This window comes from Mus caroli, unplaced genomic scaffold, assembly GCF_978045245.1.
Source record: "Mus caroli unplaced genomic scaffold, Mus_caroli_1 scaffold_10, whole genome shotgun sequence".
In the NCBI taxonomy this organism is placed as follows: domain Eukaryota; kingdom Metazoa; phylum Chordata; class Mammalia; order Rodentia; family Muridae; genus Mus; species Mus caroli.
This window is the reverse complement of record NW_028227265.1, coordinates 109,239,644-109,262,720: the sequence shown is the minus strand read 5'-3', so window position 1 is coordinate 109,262,720 and position 23,077 is coordinate 109,239,644. Positions and strand designations below refer to the sequence as shown.

Genomic DNA, 23,077 nt, shown 5'->3' with positions numbered 1-23,077 from the left:
GAACGTTCTCACTGTTTACATCCTTAAATGTTCTTATGCACTTGAAAAACATGAACAAGGCATTTCGGAGTTTACCTACAGTACTTCTCACAAAAGCATACAATTGTGGACAGTTTTATTTACCTGTTATGTGTGTACAGTGTTGGACAGAGTGAGTATTTGGGAAGGCCAGAAGTCAAGTTGCTGTCTTTACCACTTTCCACTTTATTTTCAAAGATAAGACCTCTTAGGTCAGAGCTCACTGATTGGCCACACTGAGTGCACACTGTCTTCTGCCCACCCCTTTACGTCACCATGCCCACATGCCCAGATTTTTTTTTTTTTTTTTTTTTTTTTTTTTTTTTTTTTGGTGGCTGGAGATCTGAACTCAGGCTACATTAGCCTGAGTGTCACCCTAAGACTACAAAGGGAAGTTGAGGCCCCAGGTCCAACTGGCACTGCCAACCCACCTACCTAGTATCTTCTGGGCCCTGGGAACCTTCCCTGGACTCTGGTTGATTCTGTGTCCATCACTCTATCGGTGCAGGCCTCACAGCAGCGCAAAGTGACCGTTGTCTATGCAGGAACCCTTCTCTTTCCCTAACACCCTCCTCCCTTGCAGGTGCCCCCCTCTCCGGTGGTCCATAGCCACTAATGGACCTTTTAGGATCAGCATAGACCACTAACCCTCAGCCTGCGGTCACCGAAGCCCCGCCCTCGGCCCCCGTAGCACCATCTGGGCGAGCATGCGTAAAGCGCGGCCCCACCTCGGCGTTGCCTTGGTGATCCAGGATGGACCACGCCCATCGGGCTGGGTGAGCGAAGGGCCGGGAGTTGAGGGGCGGCCGGTGTGAAATGTCACGTGGTTTTGGTGCGCCCGTGTTCTTGGCCCCTTGGTAAAGCACTCGGCCCGCTGATTCCCCTGGGGGACCTACTTAAGGAGGTTGGGGCGGTCCTGGAGAAGTAGGGGACCCGCGGGCTGAGTGTCAGGGTGGGGGAGGACCAGGGAGGCAGGGGACCTGAGGAACCTGAAGGCTGGAGGAGGGTCTGGGGGCGGGCCTGGGGGCGGGCAGGGGACGGCCGCCCGCAGCTGACCGCCCCTCCCCGCCCAGTCCTCCGCACTGTCCCAGCGCCGCGGCGGGCCGGCTGTCCTCCTTCAGTCCCCGAACCACGCTGCGCGGAGCGGTCGAGCACCGGAGATGTGGAAGCTGAGCCGAAGTCGAGTGCTTCTGGACGAGCCCCCCGAGGAAGAGGATGTGCTGCGAGGGGCACCGCCAGCATCAGCAGCCGCCCCGGCGTCGGTGAGGGCACGCGTAGGGGCGCAGGTGCGGGCCGCGGGGTGCTCTGGAGGCCGAGCGCAGGTGCATGGGGTCGCGTGCCCGATGCCGACTTGGCAGGGACCCGACGCTTCTCGGGGCTGCGAGGTGACTGCCCCGGAGGACCCCTCTGATGAGTGGCCGGGTCCTGCAGGTCGTGGGCCCCAGAGCCAGCATGTGTGGGGTACCGCGGCGACGCGTACCCCGGGCACTTTCCGCACTGGCCGGCGGCGCTGCCCTTCGCTCTGCTGCCACAAGGGCTCTGGGGTTCGGCCTGAGACACCGGGGACGTGGGGTGACCGCTTCCAGGCCAGGTATTTCTATTCCGGAGTGGGAGAAACAGAGAAGTCCTGAATCATGGTGCCCGGGACGGCGGTTCGCTCAGACTTAAAAGCTTGGTGGTTTTGTTTTTGTTTTTTCCTTTCCCTTTTCTTTTGGTGACTATAGCGAATATAAAGTGTGCTGGATATTTATTTGCACAACACGTATTTCCTTTTTTTAAGCCTTTGATCCCGTCTCGCCCCCCTCTCCCGGAAGAAGAGATCAGAGACCTTTATACAGAAAAAGCTTTGGCCCGACAAGTGTAGAGATACGCTTGGAATGTGTAGAATTTTTTAATTAACAGGATCCCAGGTGGATCTGTGTGACGCTTCCCCACCCACCTTCTCGGGACACTTTTCATTCCCTCTCATGTGCTATGAAATTTAGGTCACAAAGTAAGCCAATCTTTAAGCATAAATTTATTTATTTATTTTTTAAACATAGTGTGAAAACTGTGGATGTTGCAAATCTTTCTTTTGAAACTTGGAAGTAGTCCGAGATTGCTTCTTCCCTAGTTGGAGCAAAAGAATGTCTGTTAGGAATGAAGTTTCATTGTAAGACATTTCTCTGATAACGCTGCCAGCATGCAGACATTCCAGCTGATGAGTGTAAGCTTTTAGGTATGGTTTGTATCTGAATTTACATTTGAGAAGTCACCTTTTTGTGTCCCTAGAGCTTACCTAGCTTTTATTTTCCCAGCCTTCAAGGTTTTGTAGCTAGACGGCAACTCTTAGAAGGCAGTAATGAGCATTTGTTTGTGGTCTCTAGATATTTTTTAAATCATCTTCTAGCCAGCAATATGTGTTTAAGTTTGCTTCACGTGTCTTTTCATGGTTCGATAGTAAGTTTCTTCTTGGCACTGAATACTAACCCTTTGTCTCGGGGGACCAGTTACGTGTTTACCTTCGGAACATCATGTCACCTTCCAAGCTTGGATGGCTGTTGCTGAAGCTCCTGTAAATAGGCAGGGTGGGCTTTCTGTAGAATTTCAGATCTTTTAAGTATGACAATGTGACTGCTGGGCTGTCATGGAGTGCATTTGTGTGTGTGTGTACATGTGTATACGTACATGTGTGTATGACCGGTAAGTGCAGGCAAGTGTGCATGTGGAGGTCAGAGGACAGCTTTAGAATCAGTTCTTTCTTTCCACGTCGGTGAGCAGGGTCTCCTTGTTTTTACTGGTTCCCACCCCCAGCTTCGGTCCCAGTGGAGTTCTGGGAGTACAGACACACTGCCCTGCGTCTGAAATCAAGATCCGGTTGTCAGGTTTGCAAGCACCAGTCCGTGCACAGCCGCCTCCCCCCACCCCCCGCCCCCAGGTTCCCACCATTCCCACTGAGACCCTCTCTCCGCCACTGCCCACTCTAGTTCTTACACACAAGAACAAATTTCTCTGCACTGCTTTAGAGTATTGGCTTTTGTTTTTGTTTTTTGTTGTTGAGAATAAATGTCTTGAGGGTGGCACCAATTGGACTTTAGTGAGTTAATAAAAAATATGAACATAAAGTTGGGAAGAGAGCGTGTTGGGAAGTTACGGGTGAGTTAGGGGGAGATGGGTGGGTGATGTTACTGCGTTTCATTGTTTACATGCAGGAAATGTTAAAAAACAAACATAATTGAAATAGACAATAAAAGATTAAAAAAGAAACATCTGTTTGCCTTAAAAACATAAATATAACTTAATATAAATATGTGATAAACATAATACAAAATTCAGTGAGGCTTATAAGGACTATTTATTCCAGTCATCCCAAAGGGGAGATAATGTTTTTTAATAAATTCTAGTGTCTACTTTAAAAATTAAAGTTGATGATGCACATAGTACAAGATTTCTAAGTGTAGTTAGGTCATAACTCCTTCTGTCTCAAAAGAAGCATTCTTAAGCTTTTTTTATATCCATTAAACACTTATGCAAATCTATAAATAAGTTTACAAATGTGCATTTGCTTGTCAGCGGGACATTTGTATGTGTCTTGCACTGCTCTATTTTATGCTAACGAGTTTCATGAAACCCTTGCTGTTCTAGCTCCCCTAGCTAAAGATCATTCAAGGCTGTGGGAGTCCGAGGGTTGTTAGGTAAATGTGTGGTATCTGCTTAACTAGGTCTTACTGCACTTGTTTCAGCCGGTTTTTAAAACTCACTTCCTTACAGTTTTTGTGGTAATACTAACAAGGGACTGTAAGGATGCCCAGCATTGGCACTGCTTAGACAGGTTTCTCCCTACTCCTGAGCTAACTGTAGGGATTTGCCATTCAAACTGTAAATTAATACCTTTATAGACAAACTGGGAAAAGTATGACACATCTTCCTGATAATCTTTTCAAGGCTCAGGTACACTTGTGAGCACTGAAATATATCCCTTGACCAATTCCGATTCAGTGATAGAGAGAATCGGGGTGACCCTCTTTGTTCAGACCACCCTTTGTGGGTTCTCCAGGGGCTCTGCTCCTTGACGAACGCTCATTGGTGTGGATCTGGGATGGATGGAGGGTTGCAAAGTGCAGCGTCCGTCCATACTCGGCTTCTAAGTCTACTAAGGGAACCGTGGTGTCCTTTCTGAGGGAGTAAAGTGGGCCTGTGCGTGTCAACTGCAGATTTCTATCCGTACCAAGCACTTTATTCCCTGTGAGTCTCTGGTTTTATGTCATAAGACTGTCTTGGCCTGTCTGGGTGGCCTCAATAAGAAGATAAGCCAATGCCTCACACAGCAAACATTTATCTCCTGGGGTTCTAGACTCCTAGGGTTCTAGAGGCTCCAAGTCCAAGATTAAAGTGCCTTAGATTCTTTCTGTTTGTGTCATATGACCCTTCATGTAGAAAGCTAACAAGCCATGGTTATCCTTGTTTTCCTGCAACCTGCCTTTCTTTGCCTTTCTCTTCTCACTGAACTTAATGTTGTCAAGTAAATGGGCCAGTATCCATCCAATTAGGTCTCAGTGTTTATGCTCACTGAGTTGGTTTATGAAATATTTTTCTTTTCTCTTCTCTTTTTTCTTTCTTCTTTTTTTTTTTTCTACAGTTTTGTGACAATAAATACAGGGAAATGTAGAGGTGGCCAGACTAGCCTAAAACCATATGTAATGCAGGATGGATTTGACTGCCTGCTCTGAATTCACTGTCATCTCCTAAGTGCTGAGTGTGGCTGGCACGCACTGCCACACCAAGGGCGATGGGTAGTCTCCTTCTAGACTCTGATGTGTGACTTCTGGACAAGCCCCTTCGGGGGTCTGGATCCTCAGCGATTCAGTGTGCCTGGCTGCATTTTCTTTTCTTTTAAAGATTTATTTATTCTATGTATATTCTATATACATTGTAGCTGTCTTCAGACACACCACAAGAGGGCATCGGGTCCCATTATAGATAGTTGTGAGTCACCATGAGGTTGCTGGGAATTAAAATTGGGACCTCTCTGGAAGAGCAGTCAGTGCTCTTACCCTCTGAACCATCTCTCCAGCTCTATGCATTTTCTTTTTTAGAAGCACTGCTGAGATATCATTCATAAAACATTGTGCTTTTTTCCATGAACCATGGCAACTGGGTGATTCTTTTTGGTTTGGTTTGGTTTGGTTTTGGGTTTTTTTGTTTTGTTTTGTTTTTTTCCAGACAGGGTTTCTCTGTATAGCTGTGGCTGTCCTGGAACTCACTTTGTAGACCAGGCTGGCCTCGAACTCAGAAATCCACCTGCCTCTGCCTCCCAAGTGCTGGGATTAAAGGCGTGCGCCATCACCACCCGGCTAGTGGGGTGATTCTTAATGTGTTCCCTATTGCAGGGAGTTTTAGAACCGGAAGGAGTGCCGTGCTCCACAGCTGCGAGGCCTTGGCTTCCGTCTCTCCTCATAGCCTGAGGGAACCTCAGTCCTTTCTGCTGCTGTAACTTTTCCTATTGGGAATGTCACATGGATGGCGCCATGTAGTCGTGTGGGGTTTCTGACTGGACTATTTGGAAATGTCACATGAATGGTGTCATGTAGTTGTGTGGGGTTTCTGACTGGACTATTTGGGAATGTCACATGGATGGTGTCATGTAGTTGTATGGGGTTTCTGACTGGACTTTTGTACCTAGTTCACCCTATCATGCAGGCATCAGTCCATAGTGTTTTGTATTTAAATACTTGGCTGGCCTGATGTCTGAAAGGCATTGTTTATGCTGTATCCTCCAGTGGATGCTTGTATTGTTTCTACAACAGTGTTGGTATGACCGTTCATAGACGAGATTCTGTGTTGACCTGCTTCCATCTTTGTAGCTACGACCCTAAGCATGGCCCTGTGGTTGAGTCCTTGCTTAGCCATAGAGGAAGCAGCCACCATGGTGGCTGGACCAGTTTCCATGCCTTCGACTGTGCGTGAGGATTGTGGGTGCTCTGTACTCCTACCAACCCTGTTCATAGCTGCCTTTTTATTCTAATGACCCCAGTGGGTGTAAAGTAGTGTTCAATCTTGTTTTATGTTTCCTTGGCAACTACTGAGACTTTGAGTTTGGTCTCTTAGTCATTAAAAGGAATCAGCAACTCATAATTTCTGTTTGATTTGGCAGTTTCCACTCTGTAGCCCAGGCTGGCCCTGAACTCACAGAGCTCTGCTTGCCTCTGCCTCCAGAGTGCTGGGATAAAGGTGTGCGCCACCACCTGGCTGAATGACCCGCAGTTTTACTCTGAAATATAAAGTTCTCTTACATTCTAGATATTCTAGATAAAAGCCTCTTGCCTGCGTGAACCAGATTTTTGCAGCTACTTCTTGAGCAGCAAGGTTGTCTCTAGGCTCTTCATATCATCTGAAGCACGTTTTTATTTTTGTTGTTGTTTCTGGTTTAAATATCTCTTCTGGGAGTCACTTTCCAAATCCAGAGTCCTAAAGAGCCACCCTAATTGCTTTTAAGAGTCCCAGACCTTGAGGTCTTTCCCCGTGGCCTGGGTTCTCTCATTGTGTGCGTGGTATAAAGTAAGAGTCTAAGTTGATTCCTCGGCATGGAGGTCAGTTGTCACATTTGTTGAAAAAATGATTCCTGTTTTACTGAGTTGTCACAGTGCCATTCTGGACAGTCAGTTGGCCATGCCTGTGCCATCTTTTCTAGACCCCCAGGGTACGTGTGCCAGTACCTCAGGCTTGATTACCGCTCGCAGCATAGTCTTGACATGAAAACCTTAGCTCTTCTGTGTAATTATTTTTCTAGGCTAATTTTGCTGTTTGGAATTCTTAGTTGTTCCATATGCGTTTTAGAATCAGTTCATCACTGTTCGTAGAGAAGGCAGCTGAGCCTCCCGTAGGGACTGAATCTGTAGATCACTTTCAGGAACATTGCTAAGTTAGCAGTACTTCAGTCTTCTGATTCATAAAATATGAGATGATTTTTCATTTTTTCAGATCTTGCAAGACTTTTTTAAAAATTTGTAATTTTCATAGACTAAATATGAAATCTTGCCGTCTATTTCTAGTTGCAATTGTAAGTAGAATTGCTTCAATTTGATTTTTATATTATTCATTGCTGATGTATAAGAACTTTATTTCTATATCTTGATTATATATGTGATGTTTGCTTATCTCTTATTAGTTGTAAGAGCTAAGGCTTCTGCACATGGGAACAGTTTTGCTTCTTCTGCAGTCTAGATGCCCCTAGCTTCTTTTTCTTGACTGATCTGTTGGGCCTCTTTTCAAGCCTTCTCTTCGTGTTTCTGATTCTAGGGGGAAAGCCTTTGGTATTTCACCAGTGAGTGTGAAGGCAGCTGTGGAGTTTCTTAAATATCCATCATGAACTTAGAGCTGAGTACTTTTTTATCATGAAAAGATGGTAGATTTTGTCATATATTTTCCATGTCCTTATCATGTGAATTCTATTTCTTATTTTCTTGCTATGATATATAATTGAGTTCCAGATGTCTGCCCAACTTTACATTACTAGAGTAATAGCCACTTAACCAGGCACATGATCCTTTTAATAATTAATTTTTACTTTTTTTTTTGTTTGGCTTTGGGTTTTTTTGAAACAGGATCTTACTGTGTAGTCATGGCTGGCCTGGAACTCTGTATATAGACCAGGGTGGCCTCAAACTCACAGAGATCCACCTGCCTCTGCCTCTTGAGTGCTGGGATAAAGGCGTGCCCCACCTCACATGACACTTCCCTAGCAGTTTGTTGCGGATCTTCCCATCTACATCTGTGACGTATGGTCTACAGCTGTCTTCTGCTGTGAAGTCTGGTATCTAGGTAACACTGTCAGCACAGTCTGGTGTCTAGGTAACACTGTCAGCACAGTCTGGTATCTAGGTAACACTGTCAGCACAGTCTGGTATCTAGGTAACACTGTCAGCACAATCTGGTGTCTAGGTAACACTGTCAGTACAGTCTGGTATCTAGGTAACACTGTCTGCCAGCACAGTCTGGTATCTAGGTAACACTGTCAGCACAGTCTGGTGTCTAGGTAACACTGTCAGCATAGTCTGGTGTCTAGGTAACACTGTCTGTCAGCACAGTCTGGTGTCTAGGTAACACTGTCAGCACAATCTGGTGTCTAGGTAACACTGTCTGTCAGCACAGTCTGGTGTCTAGGTAACACTGTCAGCACAGTCTGGTATCTAGGTAACACTGTCAGCACAGTCTGGTATCTAGGTAACACTGTCTGTCAGCACAGTCTGGTGTCTAGGTAACACTGTCAGCACAGTCTGGTATCTAGGTAACACTGTCAGCACAGTCTGGTATCTAGGTAACACTGTCTGTCAGCACAGTCTGGTGTCTAGGTAACACTGTCTGTCAGCACAGTCTGGTATCTAGGTAACACTGTCAGCACAGTCTGGTATCTAGGTAACACTGTCTGTCAGCACAGTCTGGTGTCTAGGTAACACTGTCAGCACAGTCTGGTATCTAGGTAACACTGTCTGTCAGCACAGTCTGGTGTCTAGGTAACACTGTCAGCACAGTCTGGTATCTAGGTAACACTGTCTGTCAGCACAGTCTGGTGTCTAGGTAACACTGTTTGTCAGCACAGTCTGGTATCTAGGTAACACTGTCTGTCAGCACAGTCTGGTATCTAGGTAACACTGTCTGTCAGCACAGTCTGGTATTTAGGTAACACTGTCACCACAGTCTGGTATCTAGGTAACACTGTCAGCACAGACTGAGGTAGGGAATGCTCCTTTTTTATTTTTAGGGATGTTTTAAGAATTGCTGTTAATTTGCCGGGCGTGGTGGTGCACGCCTTTAATCCCAGCACTCGGGAGGCAGAGGCAGGCGGATTTCTGAGTTCGAGGCCAGCCTGGTCTACAAAGTGAGTGCCAGGACAGCCAGAGCTACACAGAGAAACCCTGTCTCGAAAAACCAAAAAAAAAAAAAAAAAGAATTGCTGTTAATTTTTAAAAGATTTATTCATTTTATGCATATGAATACACTATAACTGTCTTCAGACACAGCAGAGGAGGTTACGGAGCCATTACAGATGGTTAGGAGCCACCATGTGGTTGCTGAGAATTGAACTTGTGACCTCTGGAAGAACAGTCAGTGCCTTTAACTGTGGAGCGATCTCTCCAACTCTGTTCATTCTTTAAGTAGTCAGTAGACTTCAATAGTAAAGAGTCTGGCCTTGCATTTTCTTTGGAGCCTTTTTAAAAAAGATTTATTTGTTTTATGTATGTGAGTAAACTGTCACTGTCTTCAGACACACCAGAAGAGGGCATCAGATCCCATTACCGATGGTTGTGAGCCACCATGTGGTTGCTGGGAATTGAACTCAGAAAGAGCAGTCAGTGCTCTTCCGGCTGAGCCATCTCTCCAGCCTTGGAGATATTTTTTACTATTTGTTTCTCTTTGCTTGTTTTAGAACTGTTCACATTTTCTATTGCTTCTTGAAATGTCTAGTCCTTTGTGTGTTCACAGGAATCTGTTCATTTTGATATAAGTTATGTTAATTCTCAGCTATTTATCATGTTCTGGAGTAATGTTTCCTTTCTAGTTCTTAGCCTGAGCAATGTGAATCTTTGTTTCCTTCAGTTAATTAAATGTGTCAGTTTTGTTTGTGATCCTTTGAGTCAGATTATCCAGTTTTGAGCCAGGCTGATCTTGAATTTAGAGGCTCAAGTGATCTTTCTGCCCCAGGACCTGGGACCTCAGGCACATGCCCCCAGCTTTCCCATCCATTTTTTCTTTTAATCGTCAGTTTTTCTGATTTGACCTGTATTATTATTCTCTGTCCTTCTGTTTGTCCCTGTCCTGGTCTCTGCTTCTTCCATCTGCCTGCTTGAGGTTCACTTGCCCTTCTTTTTCCAACTCTGGAGGTGGGAGCTCAGGTTACAGGTGTGAGGTCTTTTCTTTCTCTCAGTATTTGCATCTGTCTGCTTGCTGTGAGGCATCCCAGCTCTGACCCATGGCTGATGTGCCTCAGTCACCACTGCCTCTGCCATAGGCTTCTGAAGAGCTGGAGGTGGGGGGTTGCCATGGCTGCTGTGCCTACATTCTGTGATTTTCCAGAGGGCTTGGAGGATTGTCTAACGATGTGTGATTACCCCAGTTCTTCTTTGTCTAATAAGCATGTGCACCTTACCTTTCTAAGTTCATTTTGTAAAAGTAATTTAGATTATTGCTGTGATTTATAAACACAGATCACATACCTTTGGTCTGTGTATTAGATGTGATTTGTTTTGGCATTTTTACTCAACTGAATTCTTTGACGTACAGCACAATTAGGTTCCTGTTCTAACTTGTTATAATATTGTGGTTGCAAATACTTAAAATTAATTTTAGTGTAATCGATTCCTAGTTTCATATCTAACAGTAGAATTTACATTTTTAGGGGTGAGAGGGCAGGCTATTTGTTTGTGTCCTGGACTGGCTTAATATTACACTGCCTTAATATTGCATATGGAATCCCGGAGAGGGACAGCGTATATGTTGTTTCTGCAGTTTGAGGTGGATGGTGAGTCCCTTGCGCCCTGTTCTCCTTCTGTTTGCAACTCTAAATTCTCTTCCTTCCCACTTCCTGCCTGGGCACCCTTAGAGTGGGATGGAGATTGGCTTTGCCTAGAACAGGAAGACCAGTGCCGCTCGCTCAAGACCCTGGGGTCTGAGCCAAGAACATGAGTGGTGTTTCATAGCAGGAGGAAAGAAGATCCTGCAAAGGCGAAAAAGCAAGTGAACCATTCCCCCGACTGCGTGGATAAATCACACGTGTCAAGGAAGGAAAGCTAAAAATAAGTCCTGCCCTCCATGCAGTCTCAGGCAAAGGTGTCAAAACTCTAGGAAGAAGAGCTACAGAGAGGCCAGCCCCACTGGCCAGTCAGTTCTGGCACTCGCATTTCACCACAGCTATCCTTGTCAAAACCGCAGGAAGTTGGCCCAGAGGAACTGGAGCTCCAGCCTGTGGGGAGCATGCCCTTTTCCTTCTTGCCCGTGTTGGTACTGTTGCCTGAGGATCTCTGCTGTCCAGGCACTTTGGGTCCCCAGAGCTGCTCTCCCAGTGCGGATCTACCTACAGGCTCCTGGGTTGTCGCTCATGTTCACCTTACCAGGCACATCAGTGCGTCCTCCAGTTCACCTGACCCCGCCTCCCCCAGCAGTTTCAATCTGGATCCTTTTCCTGTGTTGTTTTATCTTTTAGTGAGATCAGCCAGACCTATTTACGTAATGTTTTCATTGGAGAATGATATTTACTGTCACTAGGAGCTACTGAGCCTTCAGTGCTGGCCCTGCCTTGGTGGCAGGCGATGGGGTGGGGGTGGAGGCTGCTGTGATGGTCTGGTGGTTTCCCGTTGCTGCCGGGTTCCTCATTCTTAGACCCACTGCCATTTATCCTCTTCCTCCAGATGCTTGACTCCAGCATCCCAAGCTGGCAGGTCTTCCTTTAATTGTGAAGCCTCGCTCACTCGTAACCTTCAGATCTTTGCCCATTTTACACTTGCTGCACGCCACCAGCTACGGCTGCCCTGCCTTGTGTGTGTTTCACATGACGGTTAATGTATCAGTGGGTCCAAGATTTAGATCAAACACAATGGAGGTTTATTCCTTGCCTGGGGCACAGCCCCACGGGGCCTTCGGGGTCTGTAGTGGTCCTGGCTCCCTCCGACTTGCCTTCCAGACTGGTCTAGAGAAGACAGCCTGTGGGGGCGGGGAGCAAGTGCTTCCAAGGGTTGGGCTTTGAGACTGCACATCACTTGCTCAAGAGCGTGTGCAAGCACATGAAGCCTTGGCAGCCATAAGGATGGATGGGAACTGCAGGCTCCAGCATTTTCTAGTTACGGCATGTTCTGAGTAATGACAAAGTGACTGGAAAAGGAAGATGGTCGCTGTTCTCTTCTGCCTGGATCTGTCCGTCTGTCCGGATCCATCTGTCCTTGGCACGCTCTTGCTTGGCCTCTGTGTTGCTGAACAATTTCCATTTCTTTTCACAAAGAAAAGAGAGGAAGGAAGGAAGGAAGGGAGGGAGGGAGGGAGGGAGGAAGGAGAGGGAGGGAGGGAGGGAGCGAGCAAGGAAGGAGAGCGAATGGAGAACTCTAGAGCACCAGTTTCTAGAGAAAGCCATTAGTTGGACTCTTCATTTCTGCCTTCTAGGAGAATAGAAAGGACCTGTGGCAGTGTTCCTTCTGGGAGGCGACAAAGGGAGGTTGGGGGATGGCAAGGAGGAAGACCAGCAGTCACTGAGCAAGGCCTGCGTCCTCGGGAGCACCTCTTTAACTACCTGAGTCTCCGGACTCCCCTCTGACTGCGGTGTGACAACAGTGAGTCTCTGTGACAGCCTGTGGGTGCTGCTCCTGCTCCAGGCAACCTTTGAGATGTCGAAGCCTGAGCTACTGATCTGCCCCTTACACTCAGTACAGAATGTCTATAAGTGACACGCAGGCCTGGGCTTTGAGAACAGCCATTTGATTGTTCCCACCCCAAGCCTCCGTGACATGCTGGTTATCTGGTCACAGCCTGTTTTTGTTTAGTCTCTTCGTTCCAGGTTGAGGGCTCAGAGCAAATCCGAGGGACTCTGATAACCCTCTTTAATAACTCAATAGAAAGCAATCTCTTTCACAGACGGCATCTCTGCTCCAGAGTACAGAGTAAGTGCTTGCTGTGGGCTGTGGGGCTTATCTGCATTCTTAGCCAGCTAAACTCTGTGAGTTACCAACATGGCTGCCATTTTCTCTCTCTCTTTCTCTCTCTCCTCCCCTCCCCTCCCCTCCCCTCCCCTCCTCTCTCCCTCTCCCTCTCCCTCTCCCTCTCCCTCTCCCTCTCCCTCCTCTCCCTCTCCCATGTTACCTGTGGTATAGAGTTCCATTCACAGAGCAATTCTGTTTGATCGCTTTCCAAGGAAGTATCTCTACAGCCTTATAACTATCTCTGTGCGGATGGATGCCCTTACTCTGACCGTTGTGGTCTTACCAGTGCCCTGTAATATGGGATTTGGAGACGCTTGTTATGACTTGGGGGCTGCCCACTTCCACCTTCACCCATAGCCATCCAGTGCTCTGTATGTTACAGGATGTACCTGAAGTCTGCCGTCTTGTGGGTTATTATTGGTATGTCTGTGTATTTGGTCCTTCCTGATCTCTGTTATGTGGGTGGTAATCTTTTTGTTGGCCTGATCAGGGCTGTGGTAAGAGGCATAATAATTACTGCTTTGTTTCCATACAACAGCCTGAGAGGACAGGTGATACCCTCGTGTGAGGGAGTCACACTGTGTCCCTCAGTTCTGTTTTCCAGGCTCCCAGTTCTCTGCAGTGAGCCGACCTGTTCATCTCCCAGAGACATTGTGAACACAGGAGCTATCCACAGAATCCCCCCTTCCCCATGTGTGTGTATGTGTCTTTCTGTCCATCTATCTGTCCGTCTTATACATACACACCCCCCACAAACATGAGTGCAGGAAACAGAAGACTTTTGGGTGCCCTCTCTGTCGGGCATTTCACTGTGTTCTCACCCAGACACGGGTGTATGTGTTTGTGTTTCTCGTGGTTTATCTCAGTGGACAGGAGCCTGGGAGCACGCCCTCATGTGCTGCCCCTGGCTCTGTGAGGTCATTTGGAGGTCCATGCCACTCTGCAGCTTTTTCTTCTCGAATGTTGCGAGTCTCGTGAAAACTCTCCTGTAGCCTGATACTCTGGTTCTGATAAAAAGGCCTTGGGTTTGGTTTCACTGATGACCTAGAATCCTAAATTTCTCCAGAATACCAGTTTCTCTCTAACCTGAGTGTTTTAGCTTAAGATATTCTGAGTTCCAAATTCATAACTTGGGTCATCTCTCCGTATCATGATGAAACAGCCTACCTGGGTAGGTGGCACAGCCCGCCCATGGTCTAAACATTGCTCCACAGTGGCAATCCTATCTACATTGATCATGGAGAAGAACAGCGTGTTGACAGCTCTTGATGACATCCAGGAAAGTCTCTGGGAAGGCTTGCTTCTGCTCCCACCAGCCAGATCACTGCCTGCTGTGGGAACCCTTTCCCTGGGAATAGATAAACAGACATCGACCTCCTACTAGTGTATCAACAAGCCAAAGTGCAGTTTTATCAGCGTCCACCCTGGGGAGCCAGTGAGTTTATTGAGCTCAGTTAGAGGCATGGGTGACTCCAGAGCAGCAGCCTCAGCAAGGATGATGGCTTCCCAGTAGCTGCCTAGGTGAGTCCCCTCAGTTAGCTCTCTACGTTCTATATATTTCAGCACTTTGGAAGACTGAGGCTATGTACAGTTAGAATCACATAGAGCTGAGTGGGAGGTGCAGGCCGGAGAGGCCAAGATCTCAAGTGAGCGTCCCTGCAAGGACTTTCTTGACCCTCCTCTTCCTCGTGAGAAAGAGTCCACCCTTAAGAGGCTTGGTCTGAGGGTCCCTTGCCTAGTCAGGGCTGCTTTGATGAAAGTCACGGCTGCCCTGCTTGAAGGAGGATGCCCCACACATGCCCAGGCAGCAGGTCTCTTACTGCGCTACCACAAAGCTGCAAGACGCATTTCTATCCCCTCCTTGCAGATAAGATGCCAGCCAGCCTTGGGCCTTGTATAGGAAAGTCTGGAGTTGGGAGGAGCCCCAGCAGGATGTGGTCTCGGGCAGCTTTAGCCCCATCCACATGAGGAACTGTGGCGTGCTCGTGGCTGTGGGACCAGCGCGTCCTTTGGAGGTATATGAACAGTGACCCCTTCATCTGTCTGTCTGTCCGTCTTTGGGGGATTCCCAAGACGTCCAGCAGATGCCTAGAATAAAGCTTAATATGCACAGCGGATACAGTAAGAGATGGGCATCTACCTGAAGGAAAATAGAAACATAAACGCTACTCTGCCCCGAGCTCTGGGGAACCCAGAGGTTTGTGTTCAAAACATTGATGTTGTAGTGGGAGCAGAGGGTAGGAAAGGTGGCACAGTTTGGAAAGCCAGGTTAGTAGTGTTGAGTGTGTGTGTGTGTGTGTGAGTATATGTGAGTGTATGTGAGTGTGTCTGTGTGTGTTTGTGAGTGTGTGAGTGTGCAGTGTGTTTTTTGTCGGGGTGGGGTAGGGTAGGAGGACTGACTCCTCTTGAGTCCTGGCTGGCTTTGTACTTGCTGCATAGCTCAGGTTGGCCTGGAAGTGTGTGAGTGTGCTGTGTGTGTGTGTGTGTGTGTGAGTGTATGTGAGTGTATGTGAGTGTGCAGTGTGTATGTGAGTGTGCAGCGTGTGTATCTCTGTGTGTGTGAGTGTGCAGTGTGTCTATGTGTGTCTGTGTGTGTGTAAGTACATGTGAGAGTGCAGTGTGTCTGTGTGTGTCTGAGTGTATGTGAGTGTGCAGTGTGTATGTGTGTGTCTGTGTGCAGTGTGTGAGTGAGTGAGTGAGTGAGTGTGTGTGTCAGGGGTGGGGTGGGGGGCGGGGTCTGACTCCTCTTGAGTCCTGGCTGGCTTAGTACTTGCTGCATAGCTCAGGTTGGCCTGGAACTCATTGCTTTCCTGTCTCAGCCTCCCTCAGAGTCTGTCTTGAAGCTCTCTTGGGCATTTCCCTGTGTCCTGTGCTCCTGATGTCCCCTGCGACCTGTGGAATTTCCCCCGGGGCTCTTCTGCATACTTGACAAGCCCTTCGGCCTCACCACTCCAGTGAGAGTCCTGGGTAGCTGAGGCACTTCTCCCCACACACACACACCAGCTTATTTACTGAAGAACTGGGGAAAGAGCAGTTTGTCATTAGTCTGACAGAACTCTCTCTCCCTGTCTGTAGCTTCCCTCTCCTTGCCCTATTAGCCTTCGCTGTCACTGGTTTACTCACATGGGTTTTCCGATTTGCAGCTGCTTCTTAGGTTTGTCATGTCTTCCCTAAAGGGTAGCTAAAGGGCAGAGAGCTCAGAAGGAAATTTCTTAGAGGCCCACACAGTGGAGGGTGTACGTTCACCCCACAGAAGAGGAGGTGAGCCCCACCTCAGGTCCATATCTCCCGCCCCTGAACTATTAACATCTTCCAATACAACAAACAAGGCCTGCTTTTACCAGTCCTGCGGGATGCTCCTGTGAGGTTTTCTCTGAGTGAAACGCAGGGGCAGTCCCCCAGAGAGGAGCCATCTGGGCTCACTCAGCATGGCCTTCCAGGACCACTGAGGCAGTCCAGGCTGCATTTTTCTGATCAAGGACACTGTAGGGAGAAGGGTCACGATCCATCACCTCAGAGCCCTCCCTGGGCCCTGTGTAGGACAATCACAGGACAGAGTAGGGCCTTGGTGGCCAAGTTGACTCACAGAACACACAGTGACTATAGCAGGGATTTGGGTACAGGGCACTGATGTGAACATAAGCTGATTCACAGAACACAATGTCCAAGGGATGGCATTGCCTGGAGCACCCGAAGAACAGGGCTGTTACCTGTGACAGATGCGATTGGTGCTACAAATGAGGTGTTGTATGCTGGACAGAGACTGGAGAGTTAGTGTCTCAGCTCTCATGATCTACAGGGGATCCTGAAACTTCTGCACCACAGTAGTGGGGTGACCCGGAAGGATGAAAGAGCGCCTCTTCACGCATCTCTCCACTCCCCGGAGAAGCTGTTCTGCAGCTCTCCACCAGGGAGTCAGAAGGGCTGCCCTGCAGAAATGCTGAGTATAGTGTAGTTCGAGCCAAAAACTTGTAGCACAGCACTTTAGTGTGGGCTGTGCTGCATGCAGCTCAGAAACCTTGGTGGTGGCTTCATATGCCATACGTATAAGGAAGTCAGCCTCTGGATTGGTGGTGGGACCAGACTTTGCTCCTTGAGGGAAGGATGTGCCCTGCACGGGGACCTGGGAACATCAGTGCCTTGTTAGCTTTGTGTAAGTTTTATATAAGTTCTCGTCTGCTGTGTTTGATGGTGTTTGATGCGTTAATGTATAGACAGAGCTTCTCATTGGGCAGCGTAGGTAGGACACAGCCGCAAGCTTTGTGCATACCCCTTGCTGGGATGTCTTCTATTCCTGATGCCTAGGACACTCATTTGCCCAGTGTCCTCAGGTCCAGGGCATTCATGTGGCTTTAGCCTCAGGGTCAGTCTTCCCAGAGACTTTCAATGACTAGTATCTAACATTTTATATTTATTTAAGGTCCAATGCACGAAGTAGATGGAGCCCTCAGGCTGGCTGCTATGGGGTCTCCAAGAACTAGAACTAACTTACAGGGAAAACACCAGCACCAAGTCCTGGAGTCTTTTTTTGCCCCCCAATCCAGTAAAACATAAACTTAACAAACCTTGATAACTCCCTCAGTCTGAGCAGAATTGACACCACACAGGATTTGCCAGCTAACTGTTGGAAAGAATGTTCATCGTGAAAGGACCCAGAGAATAGAAAGCCCAAATTCCCTAGGACTTTTGGGCATTTTGACTGAGAGATGGAAAAAACCGTGACTAGGTTTTTCTAATATGCGTAGTGTTGACCAATGCAAGTGCTAACAGGCCAGGGGAAGCAAGAGGGGACTCTGGCCTGGAAACCAGTCCAGTGTGACATCAGCCATTCTGTTCTGCATGTATGTGAGTGTATGTGCCCCCTTGGCTTGATGCACACTTGAAGTCACACCAGAGGGCTCGGCTCGGCTGCCTGGCTCTTAGGAAACGCCAGCAGGTGATTACGGGGTGGACAGGAACATGGGAGACACAGCCGCCCACAGCCTGATAAGCCTATCTATATCAATGGTCTCATCACACCTCCAATACCCTGACTCTGACGGAGGTGCGTCCATCTGTCTGTCCTGAAAAGTGCCTTTCCCACTCACTTTGCATCCAGGAAGTTTTCCTCTTTGGTACATTTTCCCTTCCTTTGTTCATTTTCCCCCTCAGGGCTCTTTGTTTAAATCCCATTTACTGCAGACTGCCGCATCTTCTTCCTAAACAAGGTGTGGGTGGCATTCAGAGCTCCTGAGTCTCCCCTCTGCTGGCTTGTCTTACAGAGCCAACTGGCTCCCTGGCAACAGTGGTCAGGGATCATGGAATGCGCAGCCCCCGCTGGGGAGGAGCAGGCAAGATGGGTATTTTTGCTTTGTGATATCTGCACTGGAGGGTCTGGGCGTGGTAAACATCATAACCCCCCCAAAAATACCTTGGCTCCAGCTCCCCGTATCTGTGGATGCTGCTTCAGTCGAGTGCCTTGAGGCCTCACAGTCTGTACCCTCACAGGGAGTCACAGTTTGTTTTGTGGGTCTCTGTCTCCATTCCAGAGACTCTGGGGACAGTTTCTCCGTGCTGGCCACACAGTCTCAGTGGATCAGACCTAGACTGCCCCTGAGCAGCACTGGTGTGACTTGTGTTGCTTGGTGGGTATCTTTCAGGCACCCAGAATGGTAAACTCGCATCTCATAGCCAAGTTTTTGTTTTTGCTGCAATGACTTCTTTGGTGTGGGTACATCACTTAGGATTTAACACGGGGGCGGGGGGTGTTGATGGAGGGCCTGACAGTTGGAGACAGACCTCTGCCCAGAGTGGATTCCTAAAGTCCAGACTGACATGGGACAAAAAGATCAAGCCTGGTTCCTGGGCATGTTGGATTTTCCATTGCCCTGGTGGGTTTGCTGAAAATATATATTATATTGTCCCTTATCAGAGGCTTCTACCACCTCTCAGGTCCATTTTTATGACTCTCTTTTTGTTTTGTTTTGTTTTGTTTTGTTTTGTTTTATTTAACACCTCAAAGTACAACCTTGCTCTGTGATAGTTCCCTTCAAGCAAAACCTCAGATGCTGATATAGGGGGTATAAAATTAGATTTCCAGGGTCTCTCCATATTCCTTTCTGCTTACTAAGATACTTAATGATCTACAGTGACATTCATTGTAAGATCTTGATTTCATAAGTGAGGTTGCATAAAATGGTTTTCCAGAATCAACAAAACACCTTCTTTCTTCTTCATCTTTGTGGAGGTTGGGTAGGCATTGCCATCCCTGCAAGATGCTGGAGCCTAGGGGTAGTGCAGAACCTGTAAACAGCCTCCCAAGTCCAAAGGGCGACTCCTGAGCAGCCGTCTTGAGAGAGCGACATCACCAGGGATGCAAAGAGCTTGCTGGTACCAGGTCCAATTCCTTCCTGTTTGGTGACCTTTACTGGACTGGACTGAGCTTTAATGTGACTTTCCACAAGTACAACGTACTTGGCTAGTATGTTACAAGATGTAGTTTCCCCAGAGCATAGATGCGCGGGTAAGATATATTTTGTGTAGATATGGAAGGGTCTGGGATGTGCTCGACCTCAGACATTTCTGTCAACATGTCCATGAGATTATAATGGGACTGGAAATGCCCTTGGCCAACCATGTCATAGCCATTGACACCAGCACAGTCCATTCCTTCCATGAAAGCACAGAATGCACGTACACTTGTGCTTGTCACATAGCACCTGGACATGTAAGGTGTCGCCTGTTATCTGTTTCCCTGCTCAGTGCCTACACCATGTGACAGCCAAAGTGTGTCATAGATTATACCGTTGAGGTGTGAGTCAGCCACTTTTATGATATTAACAGTGATAAAGTCGCCTGGTGCTACATCTTCCAAGCTGTGCCACCATCTATGGACTCGTTGGCATAGGACACATCTATGCACTGTGGCATCAGCTCTGACCCTCTCTTTACCTTTCACTGATGCAGGGAGCAAGTCTCAGAGGTTGGAAAGAAGCAACTTCTCTGTTTAATAAAGATGATGAAGAACATCTCCTCGAGACTTCCAGATCTCCTAAGTCCAAAGGGTGAGTCGGAAGCAGCCGTCTTGAGAAGGTGACACCAACAGGGACGCAGAGATTGCCGTGGTATAAGGAGAGGGGTTATTATACCCACCATTGCCTCCGGAGAGCCCTCTGCTGCCCCAGGCTGCAGATTCAGACAAACTTTGAGATATGAGATGGGAAACCACAAAAGATTCTAGGTGCCCGTTGGTCTGGACACCTGTGTCCTAGTGTCTCCAACAGTGTCTGAGTGATGCTAATAGCCAGCGAGCCACGATACTGACAACGACACTGACAATGCGTTCTTTGTATCACTCTTTTCCTTTTCTTTCTTTCTCTCCACCCCATCCCCTATCCCCCACGTCCCACACACACATCCCAACTCGGCTTGGTTTTTCCAGACAGGGTTTCTCTGTATAGTCCTTGCTGTCCTGGAACTCACTCTGTAGACCAGGCTGGCCTTGAAATCAGAGATCTGCCTGCCTCTGCCTCCTGAGTACTGGGATCAAAGCTGCGCACTCGACTGCCTGGCTAGTCATTTCCTTTCCATGAGAGAAGTTTTGAGTCACTTTTTTCTGGAGTAAACCACCTACTAAATGTTTAAGAGAAGTTTGTTATATGAGCCACCCTACTGAAAACCCACTTACTGAATAGAATTCCCCCTTTCTTATAACCTAACCTGGACCTTGGTTTTCCATGTCTGGTTTGCTCAAATGTCCACAAACTCCTTCCTGTGGCCTCTGAGAGTTGGTTCCTTGTGGCAGTAGCGTCCAGTCTCCTGTCTAAGACCTGGTGCTTGGCCCACACTGCATGGCTTCTACAGGCTTATGCTCGCGAAGTTTCCACTGTTGTTTTTAATTTTTATTTCAAAGTTATGCACAGGTTTCCATTGGCTTTCTAAGCAAGTTAAAATTTTTAGGAAAAAAAAAACTTTATTAAACTGACACATTATGAGATCACTGTGTGACCAAAACTAAACTGTTTCATCTACAGAACTAACCAACGACTAAAAGAAGAGCTGAAGGCAGAGAAGAAATCAGGATTTTGGGACGCCTTGGTTTTGAAACAGAATACCCAGCCTAAAAAACCAGATCAGATCGAAGGTTGGGAGCCTCCCAAACTTACTGCTGAAGACGTGGTCGCCGACCATACCAAGGATGATATAAGTGGCTGCCCACCCTGGTCTGCCTGGGAGGACGATACCAAGGGCTCTACCAAGTACACCAGCCTGGCCAACTCTGCCAGCAGCTCCCGCTGGAGCCTCCGGTCAGCGGGAAAGCTGGTGAGCATCAGGCGACAGAGCAAAGGCCACCTGACAGAGACCTGTGAGGAAGTAGAATGAACTGAAGGCGCTTCCCAGGGACATCACATTGCTTTTATGGTTGGCAAGCCCACCAGCTGCCTACTAGTGCACCATTAATTCTTGAGCCCTCTCATACCCAGGGAAGGAACCCACTGAGTTGCTAGTGTTTCATGCTCAGTGACCCCCACACACCATGGCTTCCGGGTGACATCTGGTTGCCTTGCTGCAGAAACATCCACCCACTGGGTGCATATATGCTGAATGGATGTGTGCGCTGTAGACACTGTCCTGTGAGCCAGTCTCCTCTAAGGTTCATGCCAGCCTCAGTCACTTGAGTTTTTAGGACGTTCCCATCTTGTCTCTGCATGCAACATGAGTGTTGTGGCTATCTGAACATGGCCTCTGTGGCACCCTCTCCCCTTGTCAGAACACAAGAAGCATCTTCCAAAGGTTACAGTAATTCAGTGTAACAATAGATTCATTTTTCCTTATTCAGTTAAAAACAGCAAAATCTAGATGCTGGAAGCAACTGAAGGTGGTTTGAGGTAGGGTGTCAGGACATCGTGAGGGGCGCATCTGCTGAGGAGGAGTGGCCTGCAGTGTGGGCCTGGGTGGCGAGTAGTTCTTTTATGGAATTCTATTTTTACTTTTGAACGTTTAAATACAGATCTTTATTTTCTTCAAATAAATGTTGATTTTTAAACTTAAAGATGGAAGAAATACTAGGAATAAATTTTAGTCACCCAGTAATCTTAACTTTGCTCAGAAAACATTAACTTGCTCACTGTAGCGTTAAACTGTAGATAAAACACTGAAGTGCCTCGTTTCTATTCTCAGATGTTTAGTTTTTCAAAATGAGAAACTTTTATGATTGATGTGAAGTCTATAAGAAGTGTATCTACCCCCTAGTTCTGCCTGTCTCACACTGCTGACTGTCCTCGCTGTGGTCCCGTGTATTGACCGGGTTGTGCTCTCAGTAGGGAATGTTTATGTGGTGCGCATGTTTGCCTTGTTTTCCAGTTACAGTGCTTGGACAGGGGAGCCGTGGTTCTCTTTGTTTTGGTTAAGAATGAAAAGCCTCCAGTCACACTGTCCTCAAGTCTCCGCAGTGTAAGCAGTGTGCTTTGTGTACCTGGGTGTCCCACGCAATGTTCTGTGGCACAGCTGAGTGGCCCGGGTTTACTAGATCTACCTGTCATTCACAGCTACCTGTCTGTCCACCACCCAGCTTGCCAGCCATCCGTACCCATCCAGCTGTCCACACATCAGTCTGTCCACCCATAAACCAAGCTGTTAATCTTCTAACAATAGAACAATAAGTTTACTTAGTGAGCTTTGAGAGGAGGGTTCAAATAAAAAATTGTTAACACCTGGAAATTGTGAAATTATGGATATTTTGATTCATAATGCAAAGCATGTAATTTTTACTGTAACATGTGAGTGTGAAAACCTCTATCCTCAGGTAACCGGTTGAGTGCATGAGCTCTGACTTTGAAACGAGGTAACTGTAGGATCGGAAGGAAGAGCAGGCTTATGCTGTCGCCCACAGCAGGACCCAACTGGTGTGTCTGGCTAACCACCTGTGGCCCAGGAATACAAACCCAGCCTTGAGAATGTAGGGAAGGAGCTCTTGAACACACAGCCTCTGTCTGTGCTCACTGGGCCTGTGCTGAGTGCTAAGTGCCTGTAGCTCACTGCACCCGTGTGCCCGAGATGCAGTGTTGCACATTGACACAGGGACTTTTACCCTGTCTCCTCTCAGGAGGTGAAGATGCACTGTAAACCAGAAAGATTAATTACAAATGATTTTTTTCTTCTGTTGTATCAAATTAAAATATCTTGTGTTCGAGATTCTTTAGTGTGTATATTTATTGGTGTGCTTTCAGAAGAACATCTCTTCAAAGGCTTCCTGCGAACTCCTCTATCAGAAGCAGTTTTCGATGTCGCTGTGATTCTGCGGCTGGCAGAGGGGGCTGTACCCAGAACTCCGTTCTGTGCCTTTCTGGGAGGAGCAGAGTCCTCCTTAAAGCTAAGAATTAAAGAAAACAAAAAGAAATATGTCTTCCCCACCCCAA

The 23,077-nt window shown here is 47.5% G+C and overlaps 1 protein-coding gene across 1 annotated transcript; it reads left to right on the top strand.

Moving 5' to 3' along the window:
• The first annotated feature begins 557 nt into the window (after positions 1-557).
• Positions 558-22,853, top strand: Tdrp (testis development related protein). Its single transcript, XM_085844122.1, is given in 4 exon segments — positions 558-794; positions 1,092-1,304; positions 19,626-19,723; positions 20,693-22,853. Coding segments are annotated over 4 exon segments (897 nt in total). The 3' UTR covers positions 21,042-22,853.
• The last annotated feature ends 224 nt before the right edge of the window (positions 22,854-23,077 follow it).